The 26,552-nt window shown below is 43.8% G+C and overlaps 1 protein-coding gene across 2 annotated transcripts in view; it reads right to left on the minus strand.

The window, feature by feature from the left end:
* SLK (STE20 like kinase) overlaps window positions 1-26,552 on the minus strand; it is a 122,649-nt gene that overhangs the window by 57,761 nt on the left and 38,336 nt on the right. For both annotated transcript variants that reach the window (XM_073596099.1, XM_073596100.1), the window contains exons 2-6: window positions 10,742-10,906; window positions 6,129-6,177; window positions 5,628-5,777; window positions 1,926-1,998; window positions 57-251 (exon numbers count right to left, since the gene is read on the minus strand). In XM_073596099.1, the coding sequence (XP_073452200.1) occupies window positions 57-251; window positions 1,926-1,998; window positions 5,628-5,777; window positions 6,129-6,177; window positions 10,742-10,906 (632 nt within the window). The remainder of the gene's footprint in view (window positions 1-56; window positions 252-1,925; window positions 1,999-5,627; window positions 5,778-6,128; window positions 6,178-10,741; window positions 10,907-26,552) is intronic.

Raw genomic sequence — 26,552 nt, forward strand, 5'->3', positions numbered from 1 at the left:
AGATCACGTGGTCACATGAATAGAACGGAAGGGATATGCAGCATTTATAATCTTACCATCTAGAAGGTTGAGCTAATGTAGGAGGCTCGGATTTTGCAATCTTTAACAACACTCTCATTGGATTTAATTCGTGATGAGGTGGCTCAATCTGAGCCATCTCTATTAAAGTGACGCCAAGAGACCAAACATCAGCTTTAAAATCATAGGGTTTATCCTTGGAAGTTTCACACATCACCACCTCCGGTGCCATCCTAAAATGAAAGAGGAGAGAGAGATGTGAGGCATTCCAACACTCAGAAACACAAACCATGAAAATTCACCTTATATGTGGAAAAAGATGCAAAAACTGTCAAATTGTCCATGCCTATAAAAAACCTACAGGCTTGTGTAAAATGACATTTGTGTAAGTGAGAACTACTTTTCTCTGCACACAAAAAAAGTCGACTGGAATGTAAAATTCAGCTTAAAGCTGAACTCCAAGCAAACAGCTAAAACCACAGATAATATACATTTATAGAAGTGTTTTTACCTGTCAAATGATTTTTAATTCTAACCCTTCATTCCTGAAATTTACACAGCTCTTCTGCACAGCCAGCCTTCAGACCTGACTTTTCTCTAACACAATCAGGTCTTGTCTCTGCCTCCGGCCTAACAATGGTCAGTAAAATGAGAAGCAGCAGGCTGATGAGCTAATCTCTGTTCTTTCCTTGTTAGCACATGAGACCTATAATAAAAGTGATTTGCTTCCTGTGCTGCTTCTCCTTTTCCCAGTTGGAGACTTGCTGTAGAGCTTATTGAAAGAGGCTGGTATCAAAAAAACATTTGCATTTAAAAAACGACATTTAATGATTTATAATTGCATACTGCTGCATTAATCTGGGTCTTGAAAATCTGCCAGAGTTCATCTTTAAAGCAGCTTTAGGAAAAGGTCAGAAATTAGCATCTCACATGCATCCGGTATGTATGTGAAAGGATGGTAATTCAAAATCCAAAGGGCAAAAACCAAACCAAAGGCATTTCATTTTTAGCTTCTATATTCCAAAACTCTACTAACACTAGAGTTTTGTTAGAGTACTACACCCCTACTCAATGTCAGGCTGATCAAGAACAAGCCAAAATATGGTGAAAAATGAATAAACAATCCAGCAGCATGCTCAAACATAAATGATCATTGAAAAACGTATGATGCAGCCCTTCATAGGTTTAGAGATCATTTAAATATCAGTGCCTATCCTGTGGAACTTGCAGAATAATTCCCTATCACACTGATGTTTGAGTTTATAAGAAGAAAATTGAGCACCAAAGGAAACTTGTTTAGGCAGTTTATTGATTAGTCAATTTTGTTTATTCCACCAGCGGGTTGAACGAAAAAAAACTGGACATGATTCCCACATCCACACATGCGATGTGTATGGGGAAATACTCCCTGCTGAGCCAATGTATTCTGAATACACTGATCAGTGTTGCAAGCTATAGCCTGCAGCGCTGATTGAGCGGGGAAAATCTGACTGTATGGCTGTACATCAGTAGATCGACTTCTGTACAACCTGCCAGCCCACACATTGAACAAAATTCTGCTAGTCCCTGCTGAATGGTCCGAATTTCAAATCATGCATGGCTGGCTTTAGAATGTAAGCTCTTATGTGCAGAGCCCCTCCTAACCCTCTTGTCTTTAAATGTATTGTAACTTTACTGTCTCCCTTTATTTTGTAAAGCCCGGTTAGCATATAAGCCCTGTATAATAATAACACAAGGAGAATGAACTAAGCCCTTGCAGCCAGTGTCCCAATTGGAATTCAGACCCAGGACCAAGAGCTGAAAAGTAAGAGTGCTAACTGAGCCACCATCAAAGAAACCTATATTTATTAAGTTTAAAAAAACAAAAACTAAAAAAAAAAAAAAAAAAAAAACACCACAGCACATACCAGTAAGGAGTACCAATGAATGAGTCTCTCCTCTGTAATGTTCTAGTATTCTTAGCAGACACTCCAAAATCAGCTTTAATGAAAAAACAAACAAACAAACAAAAAAACCAAAACACATTATTATGCTTTAAGTAACGATAAACACTGTCAGAACTTTGTAATACTTAATTACATATGTCATTCACCACACTTTATTTCAGAGTGCAGTAACGAACTACTTATTACAGCTTGTATACATGAAAAACCACGTCTTAGCAAAAGCCACAGCAAAAACATGGCTGTTACCACTTTCCAAAATAGCTTTGTCATTTTCTGCAATGACAACATCTTCCAGTAGAAAGAAATGATCATATTCCTGATATATATGATATACTTGTATACACACACATTCAATTTTTTCCCAAAGTTGATAAAATAATACTTCATGTAAAATACCTACTATTGGTCATTTATAAGATGTACACACACACACATACACATATTATAGGAATGTATTCGTTAATGTATTTCAGAAATCCTATCTTTGGGAAATAGGTCTGAAAAGTCTAATGCCGCGTACACACGGGCGGAATTTTCGACTGGACTGGTCCGACGGACTTTCAACAGACTTTTGACGGACTTTTTAACGAACGGACTTGCCTACACACGATCACACCAAAGACCGACGGATTCGTACGTGATGACGTACACCGGACTAAAATGAGGAAGTTGATAACCTGTAGCCAATAGCTGCCCTAGCGTCGGTTTTTGTCTAGCATACAGACGAGCGGATTTCTGGGTCCAGCGGAGTTACGACGTAAAGATTTGAAGCATGTTCCAAATCTAAAGTCCGTCAGATTTTTGACTGGAAAAGTCCGCTGAAGCCCACACACGATGGGATTGTCTGCCGGACTCGGTCCGTCGGACCTGTCCAGTTGAAAAGTCCGACCGTGTGTACGCTGCATCAGGCGGCTCAGAAATAAGTCAGCTGAAGATGGCGTATTCTGGATGACATTGACCAGTCCGGTTGTCTTCAGATCCTCAACAAAATCACAGGTATTATGGGGCGTACACACGGTCTGACTTTTCGGCTTCAAAAGTCCGACGGACACCGACAGACCAAATCCGGCGGACAATCCGATCATGTGTCGGCTTCCCCGGACTTTCAGCTGACTTTTCTAGTCGCAAATCTGACGGACTTTAGATTTGGAACATGCTTCAAATCTTTACATCGTAACTCCACCGGACCCAGAAATCCGCTCGTCTGTATGCTAGTCCGACGGACAAAAAGCCACACTAGGGCAGCTATTGGCTACTGGCTATCAACTTCCTTATTTTAATCCGGTGTACGTCATCATGTACGAATCCGTTGGACTTTTGTATGATCGTATGTAGGCAAGTCCGTTCGTTAGAAAGTCCGTCCCAAGTCCGCCAAAAGTCCATCGAAAGTTTGTCGGACGGGTTGTCAGACTTTTGTAACCGAAAAGTCAGACTGTGTGTACGCCCCATTAGATGACCATCATTTAACATTTGCTGTATTAATGCTGAATTCTGACTCCAAAAAACACTATTGGGTCTATGGGTCCGCTCACACCAGCCCTTTGCGAAAACACAAGTTCTACCACAAAACATAGTAACACACCGTACATACTTTGCGGTACCATTCATGTTGAATGGCACTCCAATGCACCTGCACTGCAATAAACTACAATGCATGATGTGCGTTGCATAAAAAAATGTAGTAAGATTTGTTGCTTTGTGTATTGTGGGCATGGCAGCCCATTTATTTTGAACAGATAGCTTACTGAAGTGTGCATAATGGTAGAGTGTGATGAGGCATAAACAAGCCCTAATACAAGAGCCATGTGTATTCTTATTTGAATCTTGGTGTTCTTTGTATATTTCTTTGAGAATTGGGTGATAATCCAGCATGAAAAGCGTTTGTCTTTGTGCAGGCGTTTTCTGTAATAAAGACTGGTCATTGCTGCTAGTTCATATGCATATTAGCAGCCCTCTCACTTCAGAAACTGAGCCAAATCGTCAAAAGGAACAACAAAAAGAGTTCCTAATAGCTCTGTCATTAGAAAAATGTTTTTGTTTAGACTAGAGTAGTTCTTTGATCACCCGTAGGCATGGCTTAAATTAAAAGCTGGTAAAAGTGAAAGTGCTAATAACAACCTTTTCGTGGTAGAGATGCAAAAGTTTAAGCCTAGATTTCCACTATTGTGACCTGATTTTGATGCGACTTAAAGCAATGACTGTGTAATCATGAGGTCTATGGATCTTAAGTCGCATCAAAGTGGGACCAAATTGCAGGGACTACTTTTAAGTCGCACAGATATGAACACTACTCATTGGAAATAATGGGGTACGACTTGTCATGCGACTTTGCAGTCCCACGTCGCATGACAAGTCGCACTAGTGGAAACGTAGCCTTAATGGCTTTCCAGAACTGATGACAATAGTGAATCAGAAAGAGGGACTTTTCTACACACAAGGATCTTCCTGCAAAAAAATCCATAGGGCGCCCAGGGCTCTCACTATTCTGCCAACAGATTGAGCCCTAGAGATATCTCTGGAGCAGCAGCTCAGATAAACAGCATATTTGGCCATCCACTGTGATAGTCAAATATGTAGTTGGCCTGGGTACATGCCAAACGCCCAAATGATGTGTGTGAGAAACAGGAGTGCATACATGTGCTAATGCTACATGTTGGTAGACCATACATATGTGAAATAAGAGCCTGTCCACAACATTGCCTTGTGATAACATGCACGGTACCACAAGGCCTGGTAAAGCATGGTATGAGTCTTGGTGCACTGCAGAACCATTCATTTTCAATGGTACCTCAACGCATTTGTGTGGCAGCTCACCGCAACTAACTACTGTAGATTGCAGTCCGCTATGAAAAAAAACACAAAAAAAACAAACAAAACAAAACCAACATAAAGCTGGTGCATGTTTAGATTCACTGCAGTACATGTAGCAGTCCATTCAAATGAATAGGTTGCCTTGAACTGTTACTAAACCCAGGACCCTGCACTCACTATATTTGGTCTCCCACAGTACACGGAACATGGAAATGCAATAGTTTTAGTAAATATAAACTGCTAAATACCTTTTCTCATTAGCAGTATATACACAGGTGTACAGCAAGCAGAGATCGATATCACAGGGCTAGATGGGGACGGGAACTTCTGAAGTTAACTTTTGACATTAAAAGGCTGGTGATTGGTTGCTAGGATCGCCCGGCAACCAATCTCCTGCTGTTTCCTCCTCCATCCAGCCCTGTGATACTGGCCGCTCGCCGCTGTCTAATGAAGAGGTTGCCGACCCCTGCTTTACTGCATATACAGACTGATTTTACTTTTGTGGGTTTAACAAAACTTTAACATAACACACATCAACCATGCCGTAACAAATCTGGTGTGAACGGGTCCTGCCAGAAGAGGGAGTCTCAACACAAACCCTTTTCTAAAAACAATCTGCATGTATGTTGTCAGGTTAGTCTTGATTGGCTAAAACAGGCTAAAGGAGATGTTAAATGAAGTCAGAGGAACATTTCTGTAAATAGATTTGCAGACTTGAAAACCTTCATATTCTCCAGTACGCTTTATATATATATATATATATATATATATATATATATATATAGGAGCTGATGTAGAGACCCACCTACAGAGACCAGACAGCTTTAAAATTTCCTTTATTAAACCACTTACCCAGCTTCACATCACCATCAAGAGTGAGCAGGATGTTTCCGGCCTTTAGATCCCGGTGAATAATTTTAGCTTCATGTAAATAAACCAGCGCCTCTAGTGTCTGCTTGCACACTACCCGGATCTGAGGTTCTGTCAATGCACGTTCTAGCTCTGAAAACAGAAATCACAGCAATGATCCAACAATATTTGAATGCTCCATAGTAAACTGGATTTTTTTTTTGACTATTCAAACCTTGGATTTCGTTGCTTATAAAACATAATAAATCACGTCTTATCTAGTCCTGTCCACTGCTTTCTAGATTAACAACACTGCCTCTGGTGCTAAAACCCTCCTATTGACGCCTTATATAAATTTCCTACAGTAAGCCCCTCATTTCTTAATTATATAGAGGATCAAAACACAAAGTTAATGGTAAATTCCATGTTTTGCAATGAACCTGGTGAAGCTTTGTATTAGGATATGTTTTCAGAAGCCGTAAATCTTGACAAATGCAGACTTACCTAGCATGACCGCATCTACTGCTCCGCCCGCACAAAATTCAATAAGGATCTATAAAAAAAAAAAAAAAAAAAAAAAATGAATCTCAATCAATCCTACTAATTAGTAAAAATATATATGGCCTCTATGATAACACCTAATCTAGCACTTGACCTCCAAAGTTAAAGCGAACACATATGTGTATAAATTCTGACTGATGCACTTAAAGCGGTTGTAAACCGCAGATGTTCAAAAAAAACAAAAAAAACAAAAAACTCTGCAAGGCAATGGCATAATGTGCTAGTTACGCATCGCATACTGACACATTATGAAATCCCCACCTTGGAATGAAGCCCTCCAGCGCTGTAATGTCACCGCTGAGAGGGCTGACACGTACCCCCTGTCTTTCTTCTGGGTTGGTGCTCCGGCTATGTGATTGGCTGTGATGACCCCATTCCCATGCATGCACGTGGGAGCCCTCGGTTCTGGCCTGAAGCTCTTAAGTTCCGGTGTTCTATCAGAAAGCCGCTACCCATCAGATAATACAATCAAAGTGAAGTAGCGGCCTACTGCACATGCGTGATGCGTTCCACAGCTGCGATGCGTTCCACACATTGTGTGTGATGGGTAGCAGCTTTCTGATCAAACATATTCAGATTTTGACCACACTACGCATGCGCAAGCGGGGCGGACTGCGGTGGGAGCACACACCAATTACAATTGTAATACAGAACGGCAGGTGACAATTAACCACAAGCCGCCCGTCCGCCGTTGGCTGACGGTGGCAGAATGTCTCCCCTGTGCAAATCCCCGTAGCTGTACGGTGGCCGCTTTAAGGGGTATAGGGGGCGCACACCACAGCGTCACTGAGGAGCCGATGCGCATGCCCAGGGGCCGCGATGTCCGCCGGGCACCCGCAATCGCTCCTGACAGAGCAGGAACAGGGATCTGTGTGTGTAAATCCACATTCTGTCAGGGGAGAGGAGCCAGATCGTGTGTTCCTAGTATATAGGAACACCGATGGGTCACCTCCCCCAGTCAGTCCCACCCCCCACAGTTAAAACACACACTGAGGGAACACATTTAACCCCTTGATCTCCCCCTAGGGTTAACCCCTTCCCTGCCAGTGACATTTATACAGTAATCAGTGGCTATTTGTAGCACTGATTGCTGTATGAATTTCAATGGTTTCCAAAAAAGTGTCAAAAGTGTCTGATCTGTCCGCCGCAATCCTGATAAAAATCATCGCCATTACTAGTAAAAATAAATAAATAAAAATGCCATAAATCAATAACCTATTTTGTAGGCGCTATAACTTTTGTGCAAACCAATCAATACACGCTTATTGCGATTTTTTTTTACCAAAAATATGTAGAAGAATACATATCGGCCTAAACTGAGGAAAAAAATCATTTTTTTTTTTTTAAATTGGGATATTTATTATAGCAAAAAGTAAAAAATATTGTTTTTTTTCAAAATTGTCGCACTTTTTTGTTTATAGTGCAAAAAATAAAAACCGCAGAGGTGATCAAATACCACCAAAAGAAAGTTCTATTTGTGGGAAAAAAAAGGACTTCAATTTTGTTTGCAAAGAATGTTGCACAATTGTTAGTTAAAATAACGCAGTGCCGTATCGCAAAAAATGGCCTGGTCAGGAAGGGGGTAAATCCTTCTGGGGCTGAAGTGTTTAAAGAGGTTTATGAACGATTGCAACAGAGAACAATCTCATGGTGCCTCCGGAATTGGTGCTGTAACAAAAAATTGGAGCAAGATTCTGATGTTCTCTATTGCAATCATTCACAAACCTCTCACAAAACCTCTTTAATTGTCATGTTCTCTATTCGTTCAATCGTTCATAAACCTCTTTAATTGTCATCTGCTGTTCTGTATTACAATCGTAATTGTAATTGGTGCGTGCTCCTGCCACGGGCCGCCCCGCTTGCACATGCACAGCGTGGTCATAATCTGCTGAATATGCTCTATCAGAAAGCCGCTACCCATCACACACAATGTGTAGAACGCATTGCGGCCATGGAACGCATCACGCATGCGCAGTAGGCTTCAGTTGCATTTTCTGATGATTAGCGACTTTCTGACAGGACACCAGCAAGGTATGCCAGACCTTTAGAGCGCCAGGGCCAGTGATGTCACTGGCTGCATGCAGGGTGAATGTCTCCTAAACGGTGCACGTTTAGGAGATATTCATTTTACCTACAGGTAAGCCTAGGTAAAAATGACCAAGCAGGGTTTACAAACCTGCTTTAAAGTACAACGAAAGGCAAAACTTTTTTTTCTAGTTTTGGATAGAGTGAAGATTGACAGGGGTTCTAATCTATTTTTATTGCTGTCTGTGCCCCAATTAAGGAGAGTCGACCTCACCATTTGTCCTGTTTACCACTATCATTGAAAGCGAAAGTAAATAAAAGCCCACATTTTGAGAAAAGTAATAGAGGAGAAATCTTCCAATGGGGACACTAGGTCTGATGACCAGGGGGTCCCAAAGGGATTCCCTTAATTTGCAGGGGTTCCCTCTCGCTTCCTGTTTGGCTATGGCGCAAAAAGTGAAGGTAAATCGCTGAAAAAGGAACACAGATGGCAAAAAATAAATGAATAAATAAAAATCTCACATTATAACCAGAGGTGTAACTAGAACCTTTAGGGCAAGAAACTATGAAGGGCCCCCCCCTGGCCCTTCCCACTGATCCTGGGGCCCTTTATTAGGGTCCCACAGTGGGTCGCCTTCCTGTCGCCTTGGGGCCCCCCCCACGGTGACAGAACGCCAGAGCCCAGTCAAAAAAGTGTGACCTTTGCGACCCTGATAGTTGTTGCGCCACTGGTGTCAGTAGTTTTTTATTTATATTCTTTTATTTTTTATTACCATTTTATTTTATTTTGTTACAATTTTATTTATTTTTTTTTTTTTACATATTTTTAGAACCACCGTTGGGGACTTTAGAAATATCAGGGGTCTAAATAGACCACTGATGTCTCACTTTTGAGACAGGGAAAGGGCATGAGGACAGATTCATCAGCCCCTTAATCTGCAGCCTCAGCTGCACAGAATCAATAAACAGGAATAGCTCTGTACAGGGCTTCCCGTTCATTCATAAACTGAGGCATAGTAAACAGTTTACTATGCCCCAGCTATGAATGAAAAAAAAAAAATAGAAAAAAACAAAAACAAAACCAGAGACAGTGATCGGTACCGGCCACTGACTATTCAAGACAAGGAAGGGGCCGTAAATGACACATTTACCGATCCCTTCCCCGCTCTCCATCCTGACAAATCCCCCGCAGTAGCCAGCGGGAGGGGGAAACCCGGCAGTGCTGTAGGGGAGCGAGAAGGGACAGAGGGGCACACAGGGGGGCCAGGGCAGCAGGACAGCGATAGGGAGGCAGCAGGACCGGCATGTGGAGGAACCAATCTCTTCTTTTCCCTCCTGCAGCTGAATGTCTGTGGGAGGGAGGAGGAGAAGTGGGCAATCAGCGGCTGCATCGAGGGATTGGTTCCTCTACATGCCGCCGCCCTCCTATCCAGGCGCACAGGGGGGGCCGCATGGGATCTCTGGAGCATGGGGCTGGGTCGCAATGGCGACAACTGCACATGCTCCCCTGGTTATAACCCTCTCTTACAATATTCAAAATAAAAAAGTTTTGCCTATAGTTCTACTTTAACAGATTCAACAGCATATAAGACATTAAAAGAACAAGCTTCTTATTCCAACATGGTTTTATTGTGGCCTTGTTGGTCAGCTAAAAAAAATAATAATAATGCCAGCTCCGTGAATGGCTTATGCAACTTTGTCAGCAGCTCTGTGATTTCTCTTGTACTGGTGGGAATCTCACCTGTTCCGATTCTTACTGTACATTATGTGATTGATGACTGCTTTTTCTTGTTCTGATGGAATTCTATAATAATGAAATTTTAATAAAATGCCAGCTCTGGATGATACAGTATATGATATTTTGTAGAGAGCTGTGGGTTAACCGATGTGCTCTAGAAATAATCTGAAGGCATCTGCTCTAAGCACCTGTAGCCTGTATAAAGTAAGGGGAGCCCATATGTTTTCCTTAAGGCTGGGTTACCACATATGTGATGCAGGAACCAGCGCAATTCCTGTGCGGGTTCCCACAACGCATGTCTGTCACAGGCAGTTCCACACTGCCCTATGCGAACCACTGCGAGTGTCAATACAAAGTTAATGACACCCCCAGATCGATTTGCAGATCGCAGTGTGAACTGTAAAATGGTGCAGGAATCGGATCGCATTGGTGTTCTAGTGCTGACCAAAAAAAAGGGTCCTGCACCATTTTGGTCCGAATGCGATGCAAATTCAGCCATACAACCTGTATGGCTGAATTCGCATTGCACAGGCATTGCATGTGATCTGCACAGCAATGTGGTGTGAATCACATGCGGTGTCTGACATTGCAATAGTGTGAACCCAGCCTAAGACTGAACATTTAAAACCTGGCAAAAACCCTGTAGTGTCTGGTTCTCTTTAAAGGTAGGAGTGCACAGTACAGTTTACACTGTCCAGATAGTCAATCTTTATAAATAGAACATTACTAGGCATAATACAGTCTTGCATTGATAACACAGAGATAGAAATTGTATATCCAATGTATTACTTACCCAAAGGTTATTTTCATAATAAAAAGCATCCAGTAATTTAACAATGTGTGGATGATCACATGATGCCAAAATCTCGATTTCCACCATGTAATCTTCAAGTTCATCTTCGGACTTTGTATCGATGACCTTTGCTGCTGCCAAAATGCCAGTCTCTTTATTCTGGGCCTGAGAAAAGCATACAAGAACAATCTGGTTAGTGAAGTTATAACACACTCTGGTGTTTGGGACAATATGTCCAACAAAAAAATGGGAGGTATGTATTACACTAGATTTTTTTTTCTGCACAAAGAAATTACACAAAGAATTGAATGACAACACCACTGATTTCTTCAAATTTCATTTTTATTATGTGCAGGGACATAGTCTAGTGACTGCCTCTCATGGATAATTCACTAACTTAAAGGAGAAGTATAATCAAAGCTTTTGCCTGTACTTCTGTAGCTCACAGGAGTGCAGTTAGTTGTGCACTTCTGTGACCCCTTTTCAGCTGACAGAGGGCCAAAGTCTGCTGTTGTAACTCAGCTGGTCCAGGCTTGGGAAAGATCTCGATCACCCAGATGCCTGGACCACACCTGACTCAACCTCTCCGTGATCCATTGAGATACTCAGATAGTTCCTTCCGTTCCCTCCACAGCCCAGCACCCCAGTGAGCTCTGGAGGGACAAAGCAGAGAGCCCAAGACTGACAGTCACAGCTCTCTGCTCAGAGCCGAGGGGAGAACTGAGCGATTAGCGGTGCTGCACCGATTGGCAGCACTGGTGGGCTCTAGTGGGACTGCATTGATAATCAGTGTAGAAGTTCCGTTCACACAAGCCAGTTATCGGCTCTCCTCTCCTCACGCTGTCAGAGTGAGAAAAGTAATGCCATTAACCAGTTTGTGTTTACACCATGATCAGCTGTCATTGGACACAGCTGATCACATGGTAAAGAGCTGCTGTGATTGTTCCATTACCCCTGACTGGGGTAGAGCTGTGCCATCCAGGAAAAGTAAGCCCTGTGCTGTAGCAATCTTTCGGCTATAGTGCGGGTGGGAAGTGGTTAAGGCTAGCTTTATACATACAGCAGTGCTTGCCGACCCTCTGAAAAGGGATCCCCGATGAAATGCTTTTTAGAGGTGTCTGACAGGTGATGAGGAAGCGATATGTCAATTCTCTTATCACCTATTTTAAAGCGGAGTTCCACCCTAAAATTTTTTGTTGCTTTACATGACTACTTTAAACCTATAAACAAACATTTGGAGGAAATTTTTGTTTTATAATTACCCTAAACGCCCTGTTGCTATGCAGTCCTCCTAATCTGCCACTGGTCCGTGGAGCTCCTCGAGACCTCCTCCCTCGCCAGTCTGTGGGCAGTACTGTGCTCGGTGCTACGGCCGCCTTTGAATTGCGCATGCGCGAGATCGAGAGGTGCATGCTGGTTACCCAGCATGCACCTCTCCATGCATATTCCAGGAAACGATCGCGATTGGGCTTCACTTGCCCACATTAATAATGGAAACGGCCACAAACAGAGGATTGCAATATTACAGTAAGGATTATATATCTTTGAATAATCTATTAAGATCATTGTATACTCTTATTTAAATTACGTTAAAAATAATACTAGGATAAAAAAAAAAATTATAATTTTTATCGCTGGAACTCCGCTTTAACCCTATAAATACCGCACCACCGAACATGTTCAATTTGTATGCAATCAGGCAGGCTCTTGCACAACACAGCTGAAGGTAAATCTATAAAGAAATTTGTATAATGTATGGCCAGCCTAAGATTGTTCCCTCTGTACAGAGCCCTGTGTTGATATTCAACACAGGGGTTCTGAGCTGTGATTGGACACAGCCAATCAGCAGGTCCCGACCATGAATCATTAACCTGGACCTGCTGACAAATGCGCTTGCCATAAACCTGGAAACCTGGTACCAGTACGTCGCTTTGCCTGTACAGGCCAGTGTTCGTAGTACATGCAGACGGCTGGTTCACGCGTGGTTGAGAGGGGTGAGTTACATTTTTACCATTTCTCCAACCTCAAGTGTAAACAAGCCCTGAAATGAACTGGCTAGCCTAACTTGCATGACTTGTGTATGAATGTATGTATGTCTATTTTAATGTTTTCTAGGGATGAGCCGAACACCCCCCGTTTGGTTCACATCCAGAACATGCGAACAGGCAAAAAATTTGTTCGAACACTGTTAAAGTCTATGGGACACGAACATGAATAATCAAAAATGCGAATTTTAAAGGCTTGTATGCAAAGTTATTGTCATAAAAAGTGTTTGGGGACCCGGGTCCTGCCCCAGGGGACATGTATCATTGCAAAAAGAAGTTTTAAAAACAGACGTTTTTTCGGGAGCAATGATTTTAATAATGCTTAAAGTGAAACAATAAAAGTGTAATATTCCTTTAAATTTGGTACCTGGGGGGTGTCTATAGTATGCCTTTAAAGGGGCCCATGTTTCCCGTGTTTAGAACAGTCTGACAGCAAAATGACATTTCTAAAGGAAAAAAAAGTCATGTAAAACTACTATCGCTAGCGCCGGCTATAATGAATTGTCGGTCCGGCAATACACATAAAAGTTCATTGATAAAAACGGCATGGAATTTCCCTACAGGGGAACCCCGAACCAAAATAAAAAAAAAATACTTGGGGGTCCCCCTAAATTCTATACCAGGCCCTTCAGGTCTTGTATGGATATTAAGGGGAACCCCGTGCAAAATGAAAAAAAAAAAAAAAATGGCGTGGGGTCCCCCCAAAAATCCATACCAGACCCTTATCCGAGCACGCAACCTGGCAGGCCGCAGGAAGAGAGGGGGGACAAGAGAGTGCCCCCCCTCCTGAACCGTACCAGGCCAAATGCCCTCAACATTGGGAGGGTGCTTTGGGGTAGCCCCCCAAAGCACCTTGTCCCCATGTTGATGGGGAGAAGGGTCTCATGCCCACAACCCTTGCCCGGTGGTTGTGGGGGTCTGCGTAAATGGGTGACCCACAGAGAAGTACCCCTGAAGTCGTTATATAAGTGTCAGAAGAACCGAAGCGTCACATGGCAGAAGACTCCCACTGAGGTGGATCGTGCGGATGGAGCGGAAAAGAAGCCGGAGGAAGATGCGGGACAAGAAGAGGGGAGGAAGAAGAAGAAGATGCAGAAGAAGATGGAGAAGAAGAAGATGGAGGAAGAACACTGAAGGAAGACCAGAAGAAAATAGATGGAAGAAGAAGAAATTAATAAAAGGACCTGTTAAAAACCGTCTCGTGTTTAACCTTTTTGACACTTTTTTTGTGAAATGGTAGGGGTACATTTGTACCCCATTACCAATTCACACCGGGGGGGGGGGGGGCCGGGATCTGGGGGTACCCTTGTTAAAGGGGGCTTCCAGATTCCGATAAGCCCCCCGCCCGCAGACTCCCACAACCACCGGGCAAGGGTCATGGGGATGAGGCCCTTCTCCCCATCAACATGGGGACAAGGTGCTTTGTGGGGGCTACCCTAAAGCACCCTCCCAATGTTTAGGGCATGTAGCCTGGTACGGTTCAGGAGGGGGGGGCGCTCTCTTGTCCAGGGTCTGGGTCTGGATTTTTGGGGGGACCCCGCACCATTTTTTTTTTTACATTTTGGCGCAGGGTTCCCCTTAAAATCCACACCAGACCTGAAGAGCCTGGTATGGAATTCAGGAGGACCCCCCACGCATTTTTTTTTTTAATTTTGGTTCGGGGTTCCCCTGTGGGGAAGTTCTATGCCGTCTTTATCAATGAACTTTTATTTGTATTGCCGGACCGACAATTCATTATGGCCGGCGCTAGCGATAGTAGTTTTACATGACTTTTTTTTCCTTTAGAAATGTCATTTTGCTGTCAGACTGTTCTAAACATGGGAAACATGCGCCCCTTTACAGGCATACTATAGACACCCCCAGGTACGAAATTTAATCACTTAAGGACTAGCCTCGTTTTGGATTTTAGGTGTTTACATGTTTAAAACAGTTTTTTTTGCTAGAAAATTACTTAGAACCCCCAAACATTATATATTGTTTTTTTTCTAACACCCTAGAGAATAAAATGGTAGTCTTATAATGGTCTTATAAGCGCACTTTTTTTGGAAAAAATTCACTTTTTTGAATAAAAAAATAAGACAACAGTAAAGTTAGCCCAATTTTTTTTTATATTGTGAAATATAATGTTACGCCAAGTAAATTGATACCCAACATGTCACGCTTCAAAATTGTGCCCGCTCGTGGAATGGCGTCAAACTTTTACCCTTAAAAATCTCCATAGGTCGACGTTTAAAAAATTCTACAGGTTGCATATTTTGTGTTACAGAGGAGGTCTAGGGCTAGAATTATTGCTCTCGCTCTACCGGTCGCGGCGATATCTCACATGTGTGGTTTGACCACCATTAGCATGTGGGGGCGCTACTCACGTATGCGTTTGCTTCTGCGCGCAAGCTCGTCGGGACAGGGCGCTTTAAAAAAAAAATTTTTTTTTTTAATTATTTTACTTTATTTTATTTTTTCACTGTTTTAAAAAAAAAAAATAAAAATTTGGATCACTTTTATTCCTATTACAAGGAATGTAAACATCCCTTGTAATAGAAAAAAGCATGGCAGGTCCTCTTAAATATGAGATCTGGGGTCAAAAAGTCCTCAGATCTCATATTTAGACTTTACTGCAAAAAAAAAAAAAAGTCATTGAAAAAATGACACAAAAAAATTGTGCCTTTAAGACAAGTGGGCGGAGCTGACGTAATGACGTCGTTCCGGCCGTAATATGGCATGGAGACGGGTGGGGGCCATCTTAGCCTCACTCGTCTCCATACTGACGGCTCTGGTAAGCGGTGGAGGGCGCGGGAGAGCGACGGTTGCACCTCTCCCGCCGCCGATAACGGTGATCTCGCAGCGAACTCGCCGCAGAGACCACCGTTATCGTGTACAGAACCGCTGGCCCTAAAGATGGATACCTCGGTTGTGGCAGCAGCTGCTGCCGTTACCAAGATATCCATCTTTAAAGTAATGACGTATACATACAGTGGCCGGTCGATAAGTGGTTAAAGGAATATTACACTTTTATTGTTTCACTTTAAGCATTATTAAAATCACTGCTCCCGAAAAAAACGGACGTTTTTAAAACTTTTTTTTGCATTGATACATGTCCCCTAGGGTAGGACCCCAAACACTTTTTATGACAATACCATGCATATAAGTCTTTAAAATTAGCACTTTTGATTTCTCCCATAGACTTTTAAAGGGTGTTCCGCGGCTTTCGAATTTGCCGCGAACACCCCAACTTGTTCCCTTTTCGGCGCACGGCCGAACAGCCAATGTTCGAATCGAACTCATGTTCGACCCGAACAGAAAGCCCATCCCTAATGTTTTCCCTTTATGTATTTGCTGGAGTGAGAGATCACACAGCTTTCAAACATCTATACTGACATGCCCTTCCTTTTTCTTACAAAAGGGAACAACTAAACTAAGTACTGACTATAACCTGATGACTCACACAGGATAACGGCAGCTAAGAATCTCTCACAATGATGTTGTGTCACTGGGATGAAGTCATGTCTGTTGATAAGTCAAGATGTGATGAAAGCTGGCTGGGAGAGAACATGTACTTAACATATCAGGCTGAAAATAAACACACCATTGGCTTGCCTGCTTTAAAATGAACCTCATTTACACAATCCTCTCTTCCATTGTCCACAAACCAATCCCAAATTTTCTGTATGTTCCCAACTTCTCAACCACAGTAGAACTCAATCCAATTCTCTTTTTTGTCTGTACAGTATGGGGAAGGGTGGGAACCTATATCAGGTCTGTGTCCCAGTGGGAGCCATATCATCTCAAATCATGCGAGGTCCAGGAGACAGGAAATGAGGGGCGATCTTCCCAAGGGGTGGATATTCAGCAGTGGAGGCACAGAAGTGAAATTAAGATAAAAAAAAGTCTAGAAAAGTTTAGAACCACTTTAAGTCTATTTACTACATATAAAGGCCCAAAGCGTTTAGGCCCATGCCTTCAGATAGATTATGTGATGAGATGGACAATAGCAATAAAATCTACTGTATGTAGTTATTAGCTACAGAGGTTGATGGTGACTAAAGCTGCTTCTGCATTTGGCTGCAACATATTTCTACCACATGTTCATCAGATACACCGGAGAACACAAGTACCTACAGAAATTGGGAATTTTATAGCCAGCTACAAATGTTGTTCAACATGACCAGTTCAACAAAACTACAAAATCGGCTATTCACACCATTCAAGCCAGGCTTCACGAGGTACATAAACTGCGTATACCTATAATAATGGGAATTGAGTTTTCATCAAAGCTGCACAGCTTGTTTTTATCTACAATCTCTTCTCTGCACTGTCTGTTTTGGTAAAGGTCAACTATTCCTATAGGCAAAATATCTCTATTTTCCTTTGCACCACTTCATATAAAAGTGCTAACAAGATTAGGACTTGGTGCTTCACTCGGAAACTCAAATCTTGAAGAAAGTAACACTAATCACAGCTGGGTGCCACAAGTCAGACCTCTATGTGTTTGCGTTTGCAACACCTATAATCCAAAATGCTACAAAACAGACTATTTGTGTTTGTCTTCTTAGGCAGTCGCTGTGATTCCTGTCATCGCACACGGATACAGTCATGTTTGCTGTACTTTACATACAAATATTTACATTTGAATGCTGGATTAACAGCTGATCCTGTAACAACAAGGTTAGCACCGCACAGCAATAATCGGAACATAGTGCTGCTCTTCACACCATTCCTACAATATAACAAATACACGAGAGACCCTTCCAGATTTGTTTGCCTTGATGGGGTATAGAAGGCTAAAAAAAAAAAAAGACCAAAAAAAAAACCAAAAAAAAATAAAACAGTAATCAAAATAAGAAAGCACGGAGGGGGAAAAAAAATTAAAAAAAGAAAGAAAGATACCTTAGGTTTAGGTGTGTTGAAAATCCTGCATGCAAAATTTGTGGTCTATTGTGTTATATTGGCCCACCAGGCTGATATAATCGTAATTCTCTAAATCACAGATTTCGTTAGGCACACTCTAGGTATGTAGGAAATCTATTCCATACTTAATCCCCTGAAATTCAGAAACCATCATATATGGGGCTTTGGAAGGCATTAACACTTCTCTGACATTAATATTACCTTTGACGTGTCTGAATCACAAAATGAGGTTCAGAGACAGATTTGGTTAAGTAACAAATTCCATAAGTCATAGAGCATCAAGTAAGTCATTAGAAGGTCTATTTATAGAATCAATTGTGCATGGCTTCTTTTTCTTATTAAATATTTCTTTGCACAATCCTACAGAAATGTTAAAACATTACTAAGGTAAGTTGATAAAGTCACCAGAATGAAGCTACACATTGCCAGAAACCATCAACAAGAGCTCAACTGGCCTATGCACTGTGCGGAAACAAAGGTACAAATAATGCTGCTCAATATAAAGAAAAAAGATACATGTTGCATCATTCTCTACACCCAGGTCTTATTCTCTACACCCAGGTCTTATTCTCTACACCCAGGTCTTATTCTCTACACCCAGGTCTTATTCTCTACACCCAGGTCTTATTCTCTACACCCAGGTCTTATTCTCTACACCCAGGTCTTATTCTCTACAGTGTGGAAGGGGATGATTAATGCGCTACCCAAAAGAAATGAAAACAGCTGCTACAAAACCATATGACAAAAAGGGAAAAACATTTAATTTAATTTACTTATTCTCTACACCCAGGTCTTATTCTCTACATCCAGGTCTTATTCTCTACACCCAGGTCTTATTCTCTACTACACCCAGGTCTTATTCTCTACACCCAGGTCTTATTCTCTACACCCAGGTCTTATTCTCTACATCCAGGTCTTATTCTCTACACCCAGGTCTTATTCTCTACTACACCCAAGTCTTATTCTCTACACCCAGGTCTTATTCTCTACACCCAGGTCTTATTCTCTACACCAGGGGTCCTCAAACTTTTTAGACAGGGGGCCAGTTCACGGTCCCTCAGACTGTTGGGGGGCCGCACTATAGTTTAAAAAAAATATGAACTAATTCCTAAATTCCTATGCACACATCTTTTTTGTAGTGCAAAAGAATAAAAGAATGAATAATAAATAATAATATATATAGGGGATGGAAAGGGGGACAGACAGGGGGACAGTGGGATGGACAGAGGGGTGGACAGGGGGACAGAGGGGTGGACAGGGGGACAGTGGGGTGGACAGGGGGACAGTGGGGTGGACAGGGGGACAGTGGGGTGGACAGAGGGATGGACAGGGGGACAGAGGGGGGGGCGGTGGGGTGGACAGAGGGGTGGACAGAGGGATGGACAGGGGGGCAGAGGGATGGACAGGGGGGCAGAGGGGTGGACAGGGGGGCAGAGGGGTGGACAGGGGGGCAGAGGGGTGGACAGGGGGGCAGAGGGGTGGACAGGGGGGCAGAGGGGTGGACAGGGGGGCAGAGGGGTGGACAGGGGGGCAGAGGGGTGGACAGGGGGGCAGAGGGGTGGACAGGGGGACAGAGGGGTGGACAGGGGGACAGAGGGGTGGACTGGGGGACAGAGGGGTGGAAAGGGGGACAGAGGGGTGGAAAGGGGGACAGAGGGGTGGAAAGGGGGACAGAGGGGGGGACAGAGAGGGGGACGGGGGGGGGACAGTGGGATGGACAGGGGGGCAGTGGGGTGGACAGAGGGACAGAGGGGGGGGCAGTGGGGTGGACAGAGGGATGGACAGTGGGGTGGACAGAGGGGTGGACAGGGGGACAGAGGGGTGGACAGGGGGACAGAGGGGTGGACAGGGGGACAGAGGGGTGGACAGGGGGACAGTGGGATGGACAGGGGGACAGTGGGATGGACAGGGGGACAGTGGGATGGACAGAGGGGTGGACAGGGGGATGGACAGTGGGGTGGACAGGGGGACAGAGGGATGGACAGGGGGACAGAGGGATGGACGGACAGGGGGACAGAGGGATGGACGGACAGGGGGACAGAGGGATGGACGGACAGGGGGACAGAGGGATGGACGGACAGGGGGACAGAGGGATGGACGGACAGGGGGACAGAGGGATGGACGGACAGGGGGACAGAGGGATGGACGGACAGGGGGACAGAGGGGTGGACAGAGGGGGGAACAGTGGGATGGACAGGGGGACAGAGGGGTGGACAGGGGGACAGAGGGGTGGACAGTGGGGTGGACAGGGGGACAGAGGGGTGGACAGGGGGACAGAGGGGGGGGCAGTGGGGTGGACAGAGGGGTGGACAGGGGGACAGAGGGATGGACAGGGGGACAGGGGGATGGACAGGGGGACAGAGGGATGGACAGGGGGACAGAGGGATGGACAGGGGGACAGAGGGATGGACAGGGGGACAGAGGGATGGACAGGGGGACAGAGGGGTGGACAGTGGGACAGAGGGGTGGACAGGGGGACAGAGGGGTGGACAGGGGGACAGAGGGGTGGACAGAGGGGGGACAGTGGGGTGGACAGGGGGACAGAGGGGTGGACAGGGGGACAGAGGGGTGGACAGGGGGACAGAGGGGTGGACAGAGGGGGGACAGGGGGACAGAGGAGTGGACAGGGGGACAGTGGGGTGGACAGTGGGAGGGACAGGGGGACAGAGGGGGGGACAGAGGGGTGGACAGGGGGAACAGAGGGGGGACAGTGGGGTGGACAGAGGGGTGGACAGGGGGACAGAGGGGGGACAGTGGGGTGGACAGGAGGACAGTGGGGGGGACAGGGGGACATAGGGGTCCTCACTTGTTCGTAGGCTGTTGCTTGAAGCCTCCGCTCTCTCGGTCACTCTTCGCGCCTCCTGTCTCCGTGCGGGACTGTGCTGGGAACTACACTTCCCAGCATGCAGCGCGGCACACGGAGCCCTCCATTACTGGTGTGGGGGAGGCGGCTTGAGCGGATATGCTCCCTGCCGAAGCCGAACCGACCTGGCCCCGGCCCGAGCCTGGATTGTCGGGAATCCGGCCCTGGGTGGATTGGGCCGGATAAATGTCCTCGGCGGGCCGCATGTGGCCCGCGGGCCGTAGTTTGAGGACCCCTGCTCTACACCCAGGTCTTATTCTCTACACCCAGGTCTTATTCTCTACACCCAGGTCTTATTCTCTATACCCAAGGACCTCATACATATCTCAATACTGCACAGCCATTCTTGAAAATCCTCACTGTGGGGTCCTGCAATTCCAAAGCAAGCATACCACTTATCTCCATTTTCTGCAGAGATTGATGGAAAATAGACTTTTAATTGTAATGAATGCCGACAGCGACATGCATGGAGCAAGAAAGGAAGAGGAAAGAATGGGACTTTATATGAGGCTTGTCACTGAATAAGTAATACTCTCCTACCATGATGGCACAGTGGGCGCTCCGCCAGCTTCGCTCTGAGCAGGCCGATTTCGAGTTTACATGGGGCTAAAAAGTTAAACTTTTTTTGGCTGGAGTTGCACTTAAAAAAATAAAAAATAAAAAATGTACCTGTTCCGACTTGCATACAAATTCAACTTAAGAACAAACCTACAGACCGCATCTTGTTTGTAACTCGGGGACTGCCTATACTTTGTCTTGAATGGTAAAACACAAGTTCAGTTTAAGCCGGCTGTCCATAGCACAATTTTATTCTGAAATAGATTCGCCAAACCACAATATTAAACCCAAAAATATAATATAATGTAAAAGGTAATATATTGCAGCTTACCAATCATTAGATCTGGTGGCTGCATTGGTTTTAATTTTTTTAGGTTGTTTTCCCCTGGTGATCTGGCCAGTAACATACCTCCTGTATTAGAGTTTCTTACTCTGGATGAAGGAGCACAGGGAGGCACACCTTTGGACAGCAGCATTGTCAGTCTGGGAAGAGGGGAAGTAAACTTGGACTAGCAGATTTAGATACACTAACAAATTGAAGCCAAACTCCAGCTAATACTTAACACGCAGTTACAGAAAACATTTTTTTTCCCTTTTGGGATAAATATTTTACATAAATAAAAGTTGATCTTTGTATGAACCCGTCAGTGGGAGATTGTATCAGTTATGGAGATGAGACAAACTATCTGAAAGAGAGCTTCTTCTTTTAAAAAACAACAGACTAAAGCCTAGTACACACAGGTCGAATGATAAGCAACATCAATTGGTTCAATAAAAACCAGCCAACATTCGGCCCGACAGAAGCTGGATGTTTGGCGAGCATCTGTCGGACGTGCATGCGGGAAAACCAGCAGCCGACCAGCCCTCTAAGCCAATGGCTGAGAACACTAACCGGAGTGTTCTGGCGAGGGGGCCACCCCCCTGTCAGAACACAATAGAACAGCAGGGGAGATCCCTGCACTAACATTGGATTGTTAGTACAGCGGCACAGACTGGAACTGTAAGTTTTTTTTTCAGTTACAAAATAACCTCATGGTGTGTACTAGGCTTAAAGCCTGGTACACACATTGAGAATATCAGACGAATGATCGTCTGATTTATTTTGCATGCTAGTCTCTAATCAAAAATGAAGAGGTTATTCGACTTACGAAAACTCTAATACGACAGAATACAACTTCGGAAGTGATGTATTGTATTGTAATGTATTCCTTAGTTTCTGAGCATACGTAGCCTTGCTCTTCCGATTATTTTCGGATGAAAACTGTACTAAATGAAAACTAAATCTGTATGTTGTGTTCAAATACAATAAAAATTTTCTAGCTTTTACCTACGGTTTTTGTCGTCCAAACAGTCAGAATGGGCTATGGAAAGCACCATACAAACAATCAGCAAAATCGACCGATTGTGCCTCATACAGAAATATTCGATATTCCTATGATGTGTATGGGTCTTCACTGGCTGAGCTGGATCACCAGATACTGATGGATGCTGTGAATAACCCCAACTACATATTCATTGACTTTTGAGCATGCATACAAGGTTTGTTTTCATTCTTTTCAAGCCCCGATGAAGGGGGTGAAGTACAAACCCCAAAACGTATTGGAACTTGAACTAAAGACAATTTGTCTTTAGAATAAATATATCTGGATTTAAACATTACAGCCTCAGTTTAAGACTCACTAATGTTCGTTGAAATCTCTTGATGTGTAAAAGCTGCCAAGCTAAAATTCATTGTCACACGACCATCAAACCATTAAATGACAACAACACATACAGTATTATAAAAATCCAGAGTTCTGACACCTTTAACTTACTTTCTTAAAGAGGAACTGCAGTCTGCTCACATAATTTGTAATAAAAACATCCTTGCCATTCTGAAGCTTCCCTCCAACCACTTTGCACGTTATTTTATATATACTGCGATTCTGTACTTGTCAAATATGCTGCAGAAATCTCCCTTAACAAAGTCTGGCTGCAACCATTTTAACTGTGGCCAGCTGAAGCTGCTGCCTGTTCACCTTCTGAATTTGCAAAGACACACAGAGGCACACCTCCAGCTCTGCAGCTCTCATTGGCCCTCTTATGACTCATCGCCCTCCCTTCCTGGCAAACTCGCACGAGTGAGAGAGAGAAAGCTGTGCATGTCATAAGCCTAGGCTTTTTACCAGACAAGAAACAGGAAGTGGGCTGTATAAGGTATTTACTGGCAGAAAAAAATGTTTTACTATCCAAAATTAAAACAAGGGCAGAAGATTTATTAGACGGAAAGATGAAAAAAATGACTGAAGTTCCGCTTTAAAGTAGACCTTTACCTTCCCAAAGCTAAAAATCCCTGGTGTGTGCAGCTCTGCATGCTGATATGTAAGTCTCCTATGTTACATAAAAGTTTTTTGTTTTTTTTAAACTAAAAAATTTCTCAATTTACCCGGTACACAGCACTGGGGCCAAGTCCTCGTAGTTGCCCCCTGAGATGGTGTAGATGCCATCACAGAGATAAAGAAGTCACCGGCCCATCAATGACATCTTTTTCTGTAAATGACAGAGGGGGAAGCAAAGGACAGGCAAGAGGGACCAGCAGCAAAGTGGCAAATAAGTACTAAAGATTTCAGTTTACCTCACAGTCACAAGGGTAAAAAAAACTAAATCTGTCTTGGTTTCACAGATTGAAAAATGATTCTGTATACAGTTGTCCTCACACATTTAGTTATTTTTCTACTCTAACACTTAAGTCAACTCTTACACTGTATACAGATGTATTCACACAACTCTTACACTGTATACAGATGTATTCACACAACTCTTACACTGTATACAGATGTATTCACACAACTCTTACACTGTATACAGATGTATTCACACAACTCTTACACTGTATACAGATGTATTCACTCAACTCTTACACTGTATACAGATGTATTCACACAACTCTTACACTGTATACAGATGTATTCACACAACTCTTACACTGTATACAGATGTATTCACTCAACTCTTACACTGTATACAGATGTATTCACACACGCTCAACAGCTTTCCGGGATGTGCAATTACCTTACATGCAAAGAAAAGAGACACATCAAGCAGGATCTCTCATGAGTTATTAAAATAATGAATGCTGAAGGCATAACTCTGAATGCATCAAAGTATTACAAGAAATAGTTAAGAGCATCGTTTGTTTAGTTTTCAAATTTGCATTTGTCCCGATGAGGAACAGGAAATGTCTGGACAGGATGAGGTCTGTGTCAACTTGGGATTTTCAAGCCTCGTCTTTCTCCAGAGCCAATTAAATGCATCACAATTTTTTTCTTTAGGCTCGGTTCACACTTGTGCGATGCCAGACATCGCCTGTAATTCACAGCGCACTGCTGCTCACATTACATACGATGTCTGTGCGGTGCGATATACAGATAGTATGGCTGATATCGCACCGCATTCGGTCCAAACATGCACAGGACCCTTTTTCTGTTCGGACCAGAATCGGATCACATGTGTGTTCACACATATGCGATCCGATTCATGTCCGAACTGTCAGTTCGCAGTGCGATTATGCAAGCTGAAGTGGGGGTGTCGTTAACAATGTATTGACACTCCCCAGCCATTCGCATATGGCAGTGTGAACTGACATGCGAGTAGGTGCGATGCGGGAACCCGCAGTGGATTCGCAGTGTTCTTGCATCGCACCAGTGTGAACCGGGCCTTAGGGGCCAATCTGTCCAAGGTCCCTTGCAGAACACAATTTTCTCCTGCAGGCAACAGCTTATCCAGTGCCTTCATATAACCCTTGCTGTCGGGTTACCTTCACTCCCATCTTCAGGATCCTAAGAGTAATCAGATTGGGGGGCTGGGGGGCAGTGTTACCCTAATGCCCTGTACACACGACCGGTTTTGCCGTCGGAATAAACTCTAAAGGTTTTTCCGACGGAGTTCCGATGGAATGCTGCTCAAGCTGTCTTGCATACACACGGTCACACCAAATTCCGACCGTCCAGAACGCGGTGACTTACAACACGTACGACGGGACTAGAAAAAGGAAGTTCAATAGCCAGTAGCCAATAGCTTCCGTCTCGTACTTGCTTCAGAGCATACGCCATTTTTGGTGCGTCGGAACAGCATACAGACCAGCAGTTTTTCTAATAGTAATTTGTTCCGTCGGAAAAATATAGGACATGTTCTCTAAGTCCATCTGAATTTTCGAATATACGATGAAAACCTCCCATCGGAATCTTTATGTCGGAAATTCCGCTCGTGTGTACACGGCATTAGGCCCCTTTCACACAAGAGAACTGATCGTCCATCCGTCTATTTTTCCAGGTGGACCCGATCAGACCACCTATTGTTCTCTATGGGGAGGCAGATGTAAACGGACATGTGTCCGTTTACACCCGCCTGCTTCCGATCAACCAAAAACAGATGCATCGGATGACAGTTGGATGTAAACGGACAGGCAATTCCGTTTCCATCCGACCATCCCATAGAGAACAGCGGGCTGTGTCTGCTCTGCAAAGCGGAGAGAACACAGACCTGTCATCCGCCTGCTCAGCACCACCAGCAAACAGATCCCCCACTGAGCAGGCGGATCCGCTTGACGGAGTACGCTCCTTCTGAAAGGGGCCTTATCCTAAAGTTGGACTTTAATTAAAAAATAAATAATAGCCGTTTTGTAATTGCCTTAAAAATGTTATGATCTACAGCCAGCAATGATTTTCTGAAATAGGCAAAAATGTCAATATGACTTTCTTGTAAGCAAAGAAACTAACAACATGGTAATTCTGGACTGTGTGTAAAACCCCCTAGAAACGCCATTTCCTGCTCATGCGATTATGTTACTGCTTTTCCCAGCAGCCTTTCCTCAACACCGCACTGGGCCTGACTGTTTGACTTTAGCAAGATAGAAGTCTGCACAGACAATTTTTAATATCCACTTTTTCATCTGGAGAAAAAATTATGTCAGACAGTTCTGTCGATTCATGATGGTTCACATCTAATTTTGATATTAAAAGTATAACTAAAAACATTTTTATTTTAGTTTTGTTTTGGATAGAGATTAGAACACCTGACAGGTTTTAGACCTTATGCACACTGGACATTATAAAAATGGCAGCAGCGTTGCCACATTAAAACACAACTTTTTCAGAGCTTTTATGTTTTTTTGCATTAGCCTTTTGCCCTGTTTTTAGCAATAAAACACCTCTCAAAAAAGTCCCCTGAGGAAGTCACGAGACGCAACGCGTGGGGCGTGGCCGAAGCGACGTGAGAGGCGGAAAAAACAGATGTCTTATTTTGAGCGCTAGTTATTTTACTATATGTAAGCAGATGCTTATTTAATAAATGGATTTTATACGTTAATACACTATTGGAGGCTTTACCTCCACGTGTGAGATGGGATCTCTTATTGAAGAGTTGCGGAGGTGACTCCAGGAGGAAAATTTAGCCAATCCCT

The sequence above is a fragment of the Aquarana catesbeiana genome, linkage group LG08 (assembly GCF_042186555.1).
Source record: "Aquarana catesbeiana isolate 2022-GZ linkage group LG08, ASM4218655v1, whole genome shotgun sequence".
In the NCBI taxonomy this organism is placed as follows: Eukaryota; Metazoa; Chordata; class Amphibia; order Anura; family Ranidae; genus Aquarana; species Aquarana catesbeiana.